The following is a 14,354-nucleotide window of genomic DNA, read 5'->3' as shown; positions in this document are numbered from 1 at the left end:
ATCTTGGAGGTAAAAAAAATTAAATGGGAGGGTGGGATGTGGTAAAGTAAGGTTAAAATATTCTGGGAAAATATGAGCAGAAGCAGACAGACATGAAACAGCACAAAATGTTTAGGATACTTCAAATAGAGGGCAGGGGAAGTAGCAGAATAGAGGACTGGGGTCAGGCAGTGAAGGTCCTGCATGCCTAGCTAAGGAGGTTGAGTTTTGCTCCTTGGTCTACAAGAAGTCACTGAAGGGGTTTAATCAAGGAGGCATAGTTGCTCTGCTCACTTGTGTGGAGGATAGATATGGTTGAGGGCAGAGGTAGTGGGACAAGGCATGGAAGGATAGAGGCCACTTTGAAGGCCATTACAGCCACACAAGTGAGATAATGAGTTTGAACTAAGGCAGTGGGGATGAAGAAGAGGGGCCATATTCAATAAATATATACAGTATGATATTGGCAAGAGGTAGTGATTGATCTAAGGTAAGAAAGCCAGAGGAGTTAAGGACGATATTCACATTTTAATCCTGTCTGATGGCTGGGTGCAGTAGCTCATGCCTATAATCCCAGTACTTTGGGAGGCCGAGGCAGGCGGATCACCTGAGGTCAGGAGTTTGAGACTAGCCTGGCCAACATGGTGAAACCCTGTCTCCACTAAAAATACAAAAATTAGCCAGACACGGTGGCATGCACCTATAAACCTAGCTACTTGGGAGGCTGAGGCAGAAGAATCGCTTGAACCTGGGAAGTGGAGGTTGGAATAAGCCGAGATTGTGCCATTGCACTCCAGCCTGGGCGACAAGAGTGAAACTCCATCTTAAAAAAAAAATGTCCTGTCTGACTACTTAGATGGTGTTACCTTAACTAAGAATAGAAATATGGGCCAGGTGTGGTGGCTCATGCCTGTAATCCCAGCACTTTGGGAGGCCAAGGCAGGCAGATCACGAGGTCAAGAGATCGAGACCATCCTGGACAACACAGTGAAATCCCATCTCTACTAAAAATACAAAAAATTAGCTGGGCATGGTGGCACATGCTCCCTGTAGTCTTAGCTACTCAGGAGGTTGAGGCAGGAGAATCGCTTGAACCTGGAGGCAGAGGTTGCAATGAGCGGGGATCGCACCGCTGCGCTCCAGCACCTGAGTGAGACTTCATCTCAAAAAAAAAAAAAAAAAAAAAAGTAGAAATACTAGAGAATTAGATGGAAGAAGAATGAGTTGTCTTTTGATGCTGAGTTGGGGTGTTTGTGGGATATCCAAACACTGTCTTTGAGGCATTTAGATACTCTAGTTTGGGGCTTGGGAGACAGGTTCCACGAAGAGATATAGGTTTGAAAGTTGACAGTATATTGGAAGTTTTAAACCTCAAGAGTCAATGAGATCACTGAGGGAGAATATGAAAGGAGAGAATAGGAGTTCCAAAAAGAGGATCCAGGAAAACACCATCATGTTAGAGATGGGTGGAGAAGAGGTCCCCCAGTCCAGGAAATTGAGAAGAAATAATCAAGGATGCAGAAGAGATCCAGGAGAAAGTGGAGTCACAGAAGCAGAGGAAGAAGAGTATCAAGGACAAGGAATATCCCTATTGCCTAAGGTATAATATTGAAATTAGGCCAGTTAGTCACTCTACAATGGCTTCTAAATGAGAAGGGTCACACGACTCTCACTTGCAATCAAAAGCTAGAAATAATTAAGCTTAGTGAGAAAGACATGTCAAAAGCTGGAATAGGCCAAAAGCTAAGCCTGTTGTGCAAAATAGCCAAGTTGTAAATGCAAAGGAAAAGTTTTTGAAAGAAATTTAAAGTGTTATTCCAATGCATACAAGAATGATAAGAAAGGAAAGCAGCCAGCCAGGAGTGGTGGCCTCCCTGCACTGTGGGAGGCCAAGGCAGGCAGATCATGAGGTCAGGAGTTTGAGACCAGCCTGACCAAAATGGGAAACCTTGTCTGTATTACAAATACGAAAATTAGCTAGGGATGGTGGTGTGTGCCTGTAATCCCAGCTACTCAGTAGCCTGAGGCACACGAATCGCTTGAACCCGGGAGGCAGAGGTTGCAGTGAGCCGAGATTACACCACTGCACTCCAGCCTGGGCAACAGAGTCAGACTCCATAGAAAGAAAGAAAGAAAGAAAGAAAGAGAGAGAGAAAGAAAGAGAGAGAGAGAAAGAAGGAAAAAGAGAAGGAGGGAGGAAGAAAGGAAGGAAAGAAAGAAAGGGAGGGAGGAAGGAAGGAAGCAAAGGGAAGGAAAAAAGGAAAGAAGGAAGGAAATAAGGAAAGAGGGAAAGGAAGGAAGGAAGGAAGGAAAGAAGGAAGGAAGGAAGGAAGGAAGGGAGGGAGGGAGGGAGGGAGGGAGGGAGGGAGGGAGGGAAGGAGGGAGGGAGGGAGGGAGGGAGGGAAGGAGGGAGGGAGGAAGGGAGGGAGGAAGGGAAGAAAAACAGACATATTACTGATATAGAGAAAGTTTTAGTGGTCTGGATGGAAGATCAAACCAGCCACAATATTCCCCTAAACCAAAGCCTAATCCAGAGCAAGGCGCTAACCCTCTTCAATTCCATGAAGGCTGAGAGAAAACTCTGAAGCTAGCAGAGAGTAATTTCATGAGGTTTAAAGAAAGAATCCATCTCCATAACAAAGAAGTGCAAGATAAAGCCGTCAGGGCTGATGCAGAAGCTGGAGAAAGTTATCCAGAAGATCTAGCTAAGATAATTGATAGAGGTGGTACATTTAACAACAGATTTTCAGTGTAGACAAAGCAGTTTTCTAGTGAAAGAATATGCCATGTGGAATTTTTATAGCTAGAGAGGAGAAGTCAGTGCCTGGCGTCAAAGCTTCAAAGGACAGGTCTCATTTACCATTCCCTGAATCCTAGGACCCTTAAGAATTATGCTAAATCTATTCTGCCTGTTCTCTATAAATGGAATAACAAGGCCTGGATGAAAGCCCATCTCTTTACAACATAGTTTACTGAGCATCTTAAGCCCACTGCTGAGACCTACTGCTCAGAAAAAGAGATTCCTTTCAAAACATTACTGTTCATTGATGGTCCCCAAGAGCTCTAATGGAAATGTACAAAGAGATTAATGTTTTTCTGCCTGCTAACACAACATCCATTCCATAGCCCATGGATCAAGCAGTGTGTCTTGTGTCTGTGTCACATTGTGAAGTTTTATTATTAAGAAACATATTTCATCAGCCCTTGTGCGCCAACATCCCTTCTCTCTTCCTTGGCACTGCCTACGGAGGTAGCAGCGATCTCCTCCTCAGCATCATGGCCGCCCTTAGACCCCTTGTGAAACCAAAGATCATCAAAAAGAGAACCAAGAAGTTCATCCGGCACCAGTCAGACTGATATGTCAAAATTAGGCATAACTGGCAGAAACCCAGAGGTACTGACAACAGGGTTCGTAGAAGGTTCAAGGACCAGATCTTGATGTCTAACATTGGTTATGGGAGCAACAAGAAAACAAAGCACATGCTGCCCAGTGGCTTCCAGAAGTTCCTGGTCCACAACGTCAAGGAGGTGGAAGTGCTGACAAATCTTACTGTGCTGAGATCGCTCACAATGTTTCCTCCAAAAACCGCAGAGCCATCGTGGAAAGAGCTGCCCAGCTGGCCATCAGAGTCACCAACCCCAATGCCAGGCTGCGCAGCGAAGAAAATGAGTAGCATGTTTTGTGTTTAAATAAAACTGGCATCTTCCTTCCTTGAAAAAAAAAAGAAACATATTTCATAAGACTATAACTGCCATAAATAGTAATTAGTCTAATGCAAGCTTTTCCAACCCCATGGCCCATGGGCTGTCCAGGATGCAGTCCAGGATGACTTTGAATGCAGCCCAACACTAATTCATAAACTTTCGTAAAACATTATGAGGTTTCGGGTCATTAGCTATCATTAGTGTTAGTGTATTTTATGTGTGATCCAAGACAATTCTTCTTTTTCCCAATGTGGCCCAGAGAAGCCAAAAGGTTGGACACCCCTGTGTAATGGAGCTGGGCAACGTAAACTGAAAACCTTCTGGAAGATTTATCATTATAGATGCCATTAAGAACATTCATGATTCATGAGAGGAGGTCAAACTACGCACATTAACAGGAGTTTGGAAGAAGTTATTTCCAACCCTCATGGAGGACTTTGAGAAGTCCAAGATTTCAGTGGAGGAAGGCACTGCAGATGTGGCAGAAATAGGAAGAGAACTAGAATTAGAAGTGGAGTCTGAAAATATAACTGAATCGCTGCATTCTTGTGATAACACTTAAACAGATAACAAAGTTTAGGGATGAGCAAAGAAAGAAGGTGGTTTCTTGAGATGGAATCTACTCCTGGTGAAGATGCTATGAGCACTGTTGAAATGACAACTAAAGATTTAGAATGTCACATAAATTCAGTTGATAAAGCAGTGTGGCACAGTTTGAGAGGACTGATTTCAATTTTGAAAAAAGTTTTACTGTAGGTAAAATGCCATCGAACAGTATCACATGCCAAAGAGAAATTTTTCATGAAAGGTAGAGTCAATTAATGTGGCAAACATCAATGCTGTCTTATTTTAAGAAATTGCCATAGCCCCTCAACCCCCAGTTTTCGGTAATCACCACCCTGATCAGTCAATAGCCTTCTACATCAAGGCAAGACCCTGACCAGCAAAAAGATCACAACTCACTGGAGGCTCAGATGATCATTAGCATTATTATTATTATTTTTTAGCAATAATGTATTTTTCCTTTCTTTTTTTTGTAACTTAGTATTCTTTGGTCTGCAAGTGAATAACGTAGTTTTAATTAAAATACATTTTTAAGACAAAATGGTATTGCACACTTAATTAGCTACAGTGTAATATGAATATAACTTTTATATGCACTCAGAAACCAAAAAAATTTGTGTGTGGAACATCTGGAACCAAACCCACAGTATCTCCAAGGTATGCCTGTAAATAGAAAGACATCCCCTGCTCATGAATTGGAAGACTTAATATTGTTAAAATGGCAATCCTACTAAAATAAAATAAAGTGGCAATGCTACTCAAACTAATCTGTAAGTTTGATGCAATCCCTATGAAAATTCCAACTGGCTTTTTAAAAATTGCCAGAAATTGACAAGCTGACACTAAAATTCATATGAAAATGCAAGGGTCTCAAAATAGCTAAAACAATCCTGAAAAACAAAGTTGTAGGGATCATACTTCCTAATTTCAAACTTACTACAAAGCTACGTTAATCAAAACATAGTAGTACTGACATAAAAATAGGTATTTCGATTAATAGAATAGAATTGAGACCAGTTATAAACTCTTACATTTATGGTTAAGTGATTTTTTTGACAAGGGTTCCAGGACAATTTAATAAGGAAAGATGAGTCTTTTCAACAAGTGGTGCTGGGACAACTGAATAGCCACATGAAAAGAATGAAGTTGGACCCCTACCTCCCACTATACAGCACAATTAAGTATAAATGAACCCTAGACCTGAATGTAAGAGCTAAACCATAAAACTCCTAGAAGAAAATATAGGAGTGTTTTCATGATTTTTGATTAGGCAATGGTTTCTTAAATATGACACCAAAAGAGCAAATGATGAAATAATAGATAAATGGTGATCATAAGACAATCCATAGAATATATTTGCAAATCATATACCTTATAAGGGTATTGTAGTCAGGATATAAAAAGAATTCTTACAACCTTTCAATTAAATAACATCAAATTTTATACAAAGGCAAAGGATTTAAATAGACATTTCTCTAAAGAAGACATACAAATGGTCAAGTAAGCAAATGAAAAGATGCTCAAAATCTTAATAAATAGGGAAATCCAAGTCAAAACCAAAATGAGATACTACTTTACCCTCACTAGATCAGTTAAAATAAAAAGACAGATAGTAACAAGTGCTGACAAAAATGTGGAGACATTGGAACCCTCATATATTGATGATGGGAATGTAAAAAGCACAGCCACTTTGAAAGACAGTTTGGAAGTTTCTCAAAATATAAAATACAAAGTTATCATATAACCCGAGCAATTTCATTTCTAGGTATATGCCCAAGAAAATTAAAAACATATGTCTTCATAAAAACCTATATATAAATGTTCATAGTGGCATTATTCCTAATGCCAAAAAGTAGAAACGACCTATTATATGTTAACTGATAAATGGATAAACAAAATGTGGTATATCCATATAACGAAATATTATTTAGCAATGAAGAAATGAAGTACTGATACATGGTACAGCATAGATAAACTTTAAGAACATGATGGTAAGTGAAAAGCCAGACACGAAAGGTCACCTGTTGTATGATTCCATTTATATAAAATATCCAGAATAGGCAAATCTACAGAAACAGAAAATAGATAAGTGGTTGCTAGGGACTGATGGGAAGGACAAAGATAATGGGTACAAGGTTTCTTTTGAGAGTGAGTGATAAAAATGTTTTGGAATTAGATAGTGGTGATGGTTGCACAATCTTGTGAATATACTAACAACCACTGAATTATATACTATAACGTGGTATATTTTATATCACATGAATTATGTCTCAATAATAAAAAAAACAGAAAGAATGCAGAAAAAGTTATCACTGAAAATTAAGAGACCCAGTAAGGATTTGATCATACATTGATTCACAAACAGAAAGAAGGAAAGGAGGAAAAAAGGAAAGTAAGGAAAATAAAAAGATAGGAAAGAGAAAGTGGGGAACAGGGGAGAAAGAAGGGGGAAAAGAGAGAAAGGAAAAAAGGACAGAAGAAAGGGGCAGCCTGACATTAGCTGGTGGGAATGGTGACATGCCTCTGGCTTCTGTGTCATGCAGGCTGACCTGGACATTACCAGGACAGCTCCCTTGAGGGGTGTGACAGAAGTGCGCCTGCTGGATAGCCACCATCAAAGCTTTTTTCTGAGCAGCTTGGCATGCAAGAGTCACCTGTATATTTTCCACTCCTGAATGCAACAAGAGCTAAAGGAAGAAACTATGAAAAGTATTAGGAATTTCTTGCATAAAGAAGGGAGTTGAGGGTTAAGATCATCACTTATTCAACATGTAAATATATAAATCAAACTGCCAGATGAGCTGGGATACTTGCTAATCAGCCATAAGACTGAATCTGGTCTCTCCCTAAGCAGCATTTCATTCCAAGAAGGCAGCTTCCAGGCCTGATTTGCTCTCTAGCTGGACACCACTAGCTTTCTCCAATGGTCAGGAAAAGATGAATAGGCTCTGATGAACTAGCAAACATGTGCTCAGTGGCAGGTTCCTGTGAGCCAAGATTAGATCAACGTTTCAAAAATACACATATAGAAGCAAAGAAATCCAAGTGGCGATGAAAAAATAGCACCAGGTTTAGAAAGACCAGATAAAACTTCAATAACAAGTGAATATTTTAAAAACCTTATGCAAAGATTGTTCACTACATGTGAACTTCTTTTTTAGTATCTAACAGAAGTTATTATAAGTGGCGTTGCAGTCTCTATGGTTCAAACCAGGCTAATGTGCACATCAAATAAGGCAAGGCCATCACTGTGGTTTGAATATGTCCCCTAAAAGTTCATGTGTTGGGAGGTGATTGGTTCATGAGATTAGAGCCCTCTTAATGGATTAATGCCATGATCGCGGGAGTGGATTTTTTCTCAAGATAGCAGGATATTACAAAAGCAAGCTTGGCTTGCTCCTGCAGTCTCTGTTGCATGTAATCACTTGACCTTCTGCTTTTCTGCCATGTTATGATGCAGTGCCAAAGCCCTTGCCCAGAAGCTGCCACCATGCCCTTGGACTTCCCAGACACCAGAATCATGGGTCAAATAAACTTCTTTCCTTTACAAATTACCCAGTCTCAGGTATTTTGTTACCGAAAGAGAAAATGGACTAAGCAAACTTTATTATTATTTATGAAATTGGAAGCTTTTCTTATATATGGAAGCTAAATTTATATAAAGTATTATGTCCTCTTAAAGAAATATGTGAGCAAATGGCTTTATTTTACTTTCATTTGCTTTTTAAAAAATAAATAATTTACCTTAAGAATGGCTTCCTTTGTGTAAAAACTAAATTTGCCAATTTAGTTATCATCCACCTCAGAGACGGCTAAGACAAGAGCAGTAGGAGAATATCTGCAACAAAAAATATGAAGTTTTACATGATATGCAACTGATCAAGAGACACATGAACAGGATGTCATGTCATCAGATCTGAAATGTCAGTAATAGCAAATGCAAATTTTATACAAGACTTAATATTTCCACTGAAAGCTATAAGGGCTCTGGGATCTTTTCTGTCTTCTTTGGACTTGATCTCACTACAGTTTGATTATGGTGACCACCCCATAGCGTTGGAAATTATTTTTCTTGATCACCATTACACTACTCTCTCTCATTTTTCCTCTTATCTTCTTTTTTTAAAAAAGCAAAATTTTTTTATTTATTTGAAGTACATATATAGTTAACTGGGCATCAAAGGTGTACCAAGTGAATTTTTTTTGGCGGGGGGGAGTCAAAATCTTACTCTGTCATCCAGGCTGAAGGGCACTGGTGCAATCATAGCTCACTGCAGCCTTGAACTCCTGAGCTCAAGCAATCCTCCCACCTCAGCCTCCTGAGTAGCTGGGACTACAGACATGCAGCACCACACCTGGCTCCTCTCACCTACTTGACCACACCTATTCAGGATCCCTCACTGACTCACTCCTTTGAACGCCCCCTAATGTTGTCCAATTCTCTCTCTCTCCTATGGTTCCAACAGCTATCTAAATATTCTTTGCAGCCATGTTTCCACCTTGAGACTCAGTACTTTGTCCATAACTATGAGACTCTGTCAAGTAATTTAATATCTACCAATCTTTCTTCATCTGTAAAGGGGGTGTCATTGGTCTTATAGGGTTATGGCAAATATTAAGAGGGATAATATACATGAATGTGCTTATTAAAATGAAAGTCACTATATTCATATTTGATACAGTTGACCTTCCACATCTATGGGTTCTGCATCCATGGATTCAACCAATTGCAAATAAAAATATTTGAAAAAATAAAACAACAAAAAGTAACAATACAAAAATTAAAATGATACAAAAATACAGTATAATCACTATTTATATAGCATTTAAATTGTATTAGATACAATTATAAGTAACCTAAAGATGATTTAAAGCTTAAGGGTGGGAGTGCATAGGTTATATGCAAAAGGATTTTGGTAACTGAGGGGATTTTGGAACTGATCCCCCACAGACACTAAGAGATCACTATATATGTTGTTGTTACAATGGCACTCCAAAGTGGCAACTTTAAGGAATTAACATACATAAAATAAATACGAACTCAACACACAAGTTCTTTGGATGCATAAGCCTTCCCCCGGTAACGTAGAAGGCTCCCTTATCTTGCGGCATCTCTAGGTCATCACCAGGAGAACCAATCAGACCACAGAGCATTGGCCAAACCACAGGGTATTCAGGCAGTTTGTGCTGATTGGTGGATTCTGACTGAACAAAAATGTGGCGCCCTATTTTCACAGTAATATAAAACACCAACCAAGGAGGCCCTTAAAAACCAGAGAATAGCTTGGCTCCAGACGTTTGTACTTTTTTTGTTTTTTTGGTTTTTTTTTTTTGCCAAATGGCGATCTAGCATCACCCAAGGCCTGATCATACTTCCTGCCTTGGCGTCTGTGAATATCTCTGTATCCTTACAGTAAATTCTGTTTTTGGTTTAGCTAGTGTGACAGGATAGCACAGGGGGAGGTTTTGCACCCAGGAGATATTTGGCAATGTCTGGGGACATCTTTGATTGTGGAACAGTGTGTGTGGGTGGGGTACTGGGATACCACTGGCATCTAGAGGGTAGAAGTCAGGAATATTGCTAATCAATCTAAGACACACGGGACAGTCCCCCACAACAAAGATTTCTTCAGCCCAAAAGTTTAGCAGTGCTAAGGTTTGAGAAATCCTGGGATATTGTATTCTATCATCCTAATCCCCTCATTCCCCTCTTATTCTGAGAAGTCATTTAGGATACTAACATGAGTTCTAATTTGAGCAGGGATCTGCATTAGCAAAACACAGGGACCAGCTGCCTCCTTGGAGTCACCTTTTTCTTCCTTGGCATGGAGTCCATACCAGGAATCTCCAGGGATAGAGCTGGGATCCTGAGGGGGAAGAGCAGATAGCAGAGAAGGAAAGAAGAGGGAGACAGAAGTTTCTCCTCCCCACTCATCAAAGGTTGATTGTGAGAGGATAAAAGAAAGATTCCTTCCCCTGACTGAATAGACTCATGATCTATTTCTAATCAGGGTGTTTTCTTTTAAGCAATGGGTTGGACCTATGGGGTATGAGAGAGAATTTTCATTGGTTTGTGTTGGCTTCTGTCACAAGCTGACAAAGAAGGCTGCCTGAGATATTGCCGGCATGTTATATTTGTAGCTTGTGTTACCCTTTCAAGAAACAGCTGCTCTGAAAACTTAAGTGACATCTTCCTGGTCTGAAGGAAAGTGAGAAATAAGCCCTGGGCTTCTGATCCATGGCTCTCACCCCATCAGACCCACCCTGACACCCTTTTCTACCTGCAAGCAACATACTCTATCTGCAAAGTGGCTGAGCCTGTGATTTCATCTCATCTGTGTTCTCGGACAACCTGGTTCCTTCATTTCTCAGTTACTTGGTGTTTTTAAATGCATTTGCCCCCTTAAGTGAGATCTTACTTTTCCCTCTTATAAAAAAAAGAAAGAAGAAAAAAACTGGTTTCATGGCAGATAGAACATAAGAGAGAACTTAGAAATGTGATTGCTCTTGCCTGTCGAATGGTGACAGAAATTATTTTTCACTGGCTCTTCACTCATCCATTACGTTATTTTCACCTCAACCCTCTCAAAGCTCACCTTTCTACTAGCAGAGAGGTTATAAAGACAGGAGGTGGCTGGTCCACCTTGTCCTTGTGTGATGCAAATTTAAAGTGAACAGGCCTCAGATACAAACGGAACTCTTCAAACCCCATCTCCCATGCCAATTATTTATACAGCCTAAAAGAAAAAAAAGAGCCAAGGATGTATGTTAGCATTTTCCGCTAAAAAGAAAGTGGGTAATAAAACCAAGACACCTGAACAAGAACCAAAGTAAAAGTTCAAGAAGAGCCCGGGTCTATTTGAAGTGAGTCACAGAGGTCTTCTGTTCTGCACTTGCTGTGACAGTTACAGACGGGAGAAAGCAGTTAAAGTAGGAGGAGTGCTTGGGTGTTTACTCACCTCTCATCTTCCACAAGCTGACTTCTGTCCCCAGAGCCCTCATGAGGTCACCAATGTTGCTGAAATGCAGCATTCACCATCTTCTCTCAGGGCTCCTCACAGTTGGCCTCAAGGGTCATCTTTGCTCTCGTGGATCTAGAACCTCCATGTTCCCACCTCATGATTACTCTCAGGCTTCCCTGGCTTCTCCTCTTGCTTATCTTCAAATGCTGGTGTTTCCTGAGGTTCTGAACCTGGTTCTCTTCTCATCTACCACAACCGCTTACTTGGGGAGGGGAGTCTGTTCAGATTCACACCCTAAGACGACTCCTTCATGTAACAAACTGTGACCCTTGTCTGTGTCCTGACTTAACTCTGAGCTCCAGTCCCAAGTCTGTGGGACTCACACATGACTCCAGTTAGCTGTTCCTTTGGCATCTCAGCCTTTCGTGTTTATGATGCTTTCCTCCATCCTTAACACTCTCTTCCTCCTCCTCCTCCTCCTCCTCCTGCTCCTCCTCTTCCTCCACCTCTTCTTCCTCTCCTCTTCCTCCTTCTTCTGCTTCTTTTTTTCTTCTTCCTTCTTCTTCTTCTTCTTCTATTTTTAGAGATATGGGGTCTTGCTTTATTGCCCAGGCTGGAGTGCAGTGGTGCAGTCATAGCTCACTGCAGTCTCAAACTCCTGGGCTCAAACAATTCTCCCTCCTCAGCTTCCCAAGTAGCTGGGACAGGCGTGCACCACCAGGCCCAACTGATTTTGTAAAAAAATTTGTAGAAATGGGGTCTTGCTATGTTGCCCACGCTGGTGTCAAATGCCTGGCCTCAGGTGATCCTCCCATCTTGGCATTCCAAAGTGCTGTGATTACAGACCTAAGCCACTGGCGCATGTCCCCCAGCATCCCACTTCTAAGACATTTCTCCATCTTGAGAAGTTGGCACATGAAGGCTGAGTTCTTGGCACGTGTATTAGTTTTCTAGGGCTGGTGTAAAAAAGTACCCCAGAAACGCACAAAATATTAAATAACAGAAATTTATTGTCTCATAGTTCTAAAGGACAGAAGTCTGAAATCAAGGTGTGGACAGGATTGGTTCCTCCCTAGGGCCCTCAGGAAGGAATCTGGTCCTGTTCTCTCTCCTTGGCTTGCTGATGGCCGTCTTCTCCCTGTGCCTTCACTTGGTTTCCCTCTGCGTGTGTCTGTGTCCAAATTTCCTCTCCTTTTTTTTTTTTTAAGGGAGGAAGGCAGCAAGGGAGGAAAGGAGGAAGGGAGGGACGAAGGAAGAGAGGGAGGGAGGGAGGGAGAGAAGGGAAGGAAGGAAATCGAGCAATGAGAGAGACATTGCCGACATGGATCTAGAGGTCTACAAGTTGATTTCTTTTTTTTCTTTTTTTGAGAGAAGGAAAGAAAAAAAAGGAGTGAAGGAGAGGAAGAAAGAGGAAGAAAAAGAGGGAGAGAGAAGGGAAATGTTGCTTTATTCTAAAAAAAAAAAGGGTATTAATAATGGCCAATCAATGTTTCATTTAAACCTATTAGTAGGTGTGATGTGGTATTGACAAGAATGTATATTTTGTATATTTGAAGTGGAGAGCTCTATAAATATTTATTAAGTTTACTTGTTCCGGATCTGAGTTCGAGTCCTTGATATCCTTATTAATTTTCTGTCTCATTGAGTCTAAGTCTCTATGTATCTGGGTGTTAGGATCATTAGCTATTCTTGATGCATTGATCCTTTTACCACTATATCTTTGTTACTTTAAGATCTATTTTATCAGATACGAGAATTGCAACTCCTGCTTTTTATTTATTTATTTATTTTTGCTCTCCATTTGGTTGGTAAATCTTTCTCCATCCCTTTGTTTTGAGTCTTTGTGTATCCTTGCAAGTGAAATGGGTCTGGATGTAACATGCCGTTGGGTTTTGGCTGCATCTTTTAATTGGGGGATGTAGTCAATTTAAATTTAGGGTTACTGCCATTTGATGTTAACTGGCTGTTTGATCCATTCGTTGATGTAAATTCTTCTTTATGTTGATGCTCGTTACTTTTTGGTATATTTTTAGAAAGGCTAATACCGGTTGTTTCTTTCTGTGTGTAATGCCTCTTTCAGAAGCTCTTGTAAAGCAGGCCTGGTGGTAATAAAATCTCTGAGTACTTGCTTGTTCATAAAAGATTTTATTTTTCCTTTAGTTGTGAAGCTTAGTTTGGCTGGATATGAAATTCTGGGCTGAAAGTTCTGTTCTTTAAGGATGTTGAATATTGGCCCCCACTCTCTTCTGGCTTGTAGAGTTTCTGCTGAGAGATCTGCTGTAAGTCTGATAGGCTTCCCTTTGTAATTAACCTGACCTTTCTCTCTGGCTGCCCTTAGTATCCTCTCCTTAGTTTCAACCCTGGTGAATCTAACGATTATGTGCCTTGGGGTTGCTCTTCTTGAGGAATATCTTTGTGATGTTCTCTGTATTACCTGGGGTTGAATATTGTCCTGCTTTGCTAGGTTAGGAAAATTTTCCTAAATAATATCCTGAAGAATATTTTCCAGCTTGGATTCATTCTCTCCGTCGCATTCAGGTACACCTATCAAATGTAAATTTGGTCTTTTCACATAGTCCCACATTTCTTGGAGACTTTGCTCATTCCTTTTTATCCTTTTTTCTCTAATCTTGTCTTCTCGTTTTATTTCATTAAGTTGGACTTCTACCTCTGATATCCTTTCTTCTGCTTGAACAATTCGAGTGTTTAACAACTTCTCGGAATTCCTGCACTGTATTCTTCAGTTCCATTAATTCATTTATATTCCTCTCTAAGTTGTCTATTCTCATTAGGATTTCGTCAAACCTTTTTTCAAAGTTCTTAGTTTCTTTACATTGGGCTGCAACATGTTCTTTTAACTCACAGAAGTTTCTTATTATCCATCTTTGGAAACCTGAATTCTGTTAATGGGATGCTCTCGTTCTCCATCAAGTCTTGTTCCCTTGTTCATGAGGAACTGTGATCCTCTTTAGAGGGAGAGGCGTTCTGATTTTGAATATTCTCAGCCTTTTTATGCTGGTTTCTTCCCATCATTGTAAATTTATCCACCTGTCATCTTTGTAATTACCAACTTTCAAATTAGGTCTCTGAGTGGACGTCCAGGTTGTTAATTCCCAGGGCCGAAATATGAGCAACCCACTGCAC

The 14,354-nt window shown here is 40.4% G+C and overlaps 1 protein-coding gene and 1 pseudogene across 1 annotated transcript in view; one reads left to right on the top strand and one right to left on the bottom strand.

The window, feature by feature from the left end:
- The first annotated feature begins 2,453 nt into the window (after positions 1-2,453).
- Positions 2,454-3,653, top strand: LOC144582190 (large ribosomal subunit protein eL32 pseudogene; annotated as a pseudogene).
- A 2,566-nt stretch (positions 3,654-6,219) lies between these two features.
- CCDC162P (coiled-coil domain containing 162) overlaps positions 6,220-14,354 on the bottom strand; it is a 108,287-nt gene continuing 100,152 nt past the window's right edge. Inside the window, 3 exon segments of the mRNA XM_078370895.1 lie at positions 6,220-6,935; positions 7,993-8,086; positions 10,845-10,985. Coding sequence (XP_078227021.1) covers positions 6,558-6,935; positions 7,993-8,086; positions 10,845-10,985 — 613 coding nt within the window. The 3' untranslated portion in view covers positions 6,220-6,557.

The sequence above is a fragment of the Callithrix jacchus genome, chromosome 4 (assembly GCF_049354715.1).
Source record: "Callithrix jacchus isolate 240 chromosome 4, calJac240_pri, whole genome shotgun sequence".
In the NCBI taxonomy this organism is placed as follows: domain Eukaryota; kingdom Metazoa; phylum Chordata; class Mammalia; order Primates; family Cebidae; genus Callithrix; species Callithrix jacchus.
This window is presented reverse-complemented; position numbering and strand designations above follow the sequence as displayed.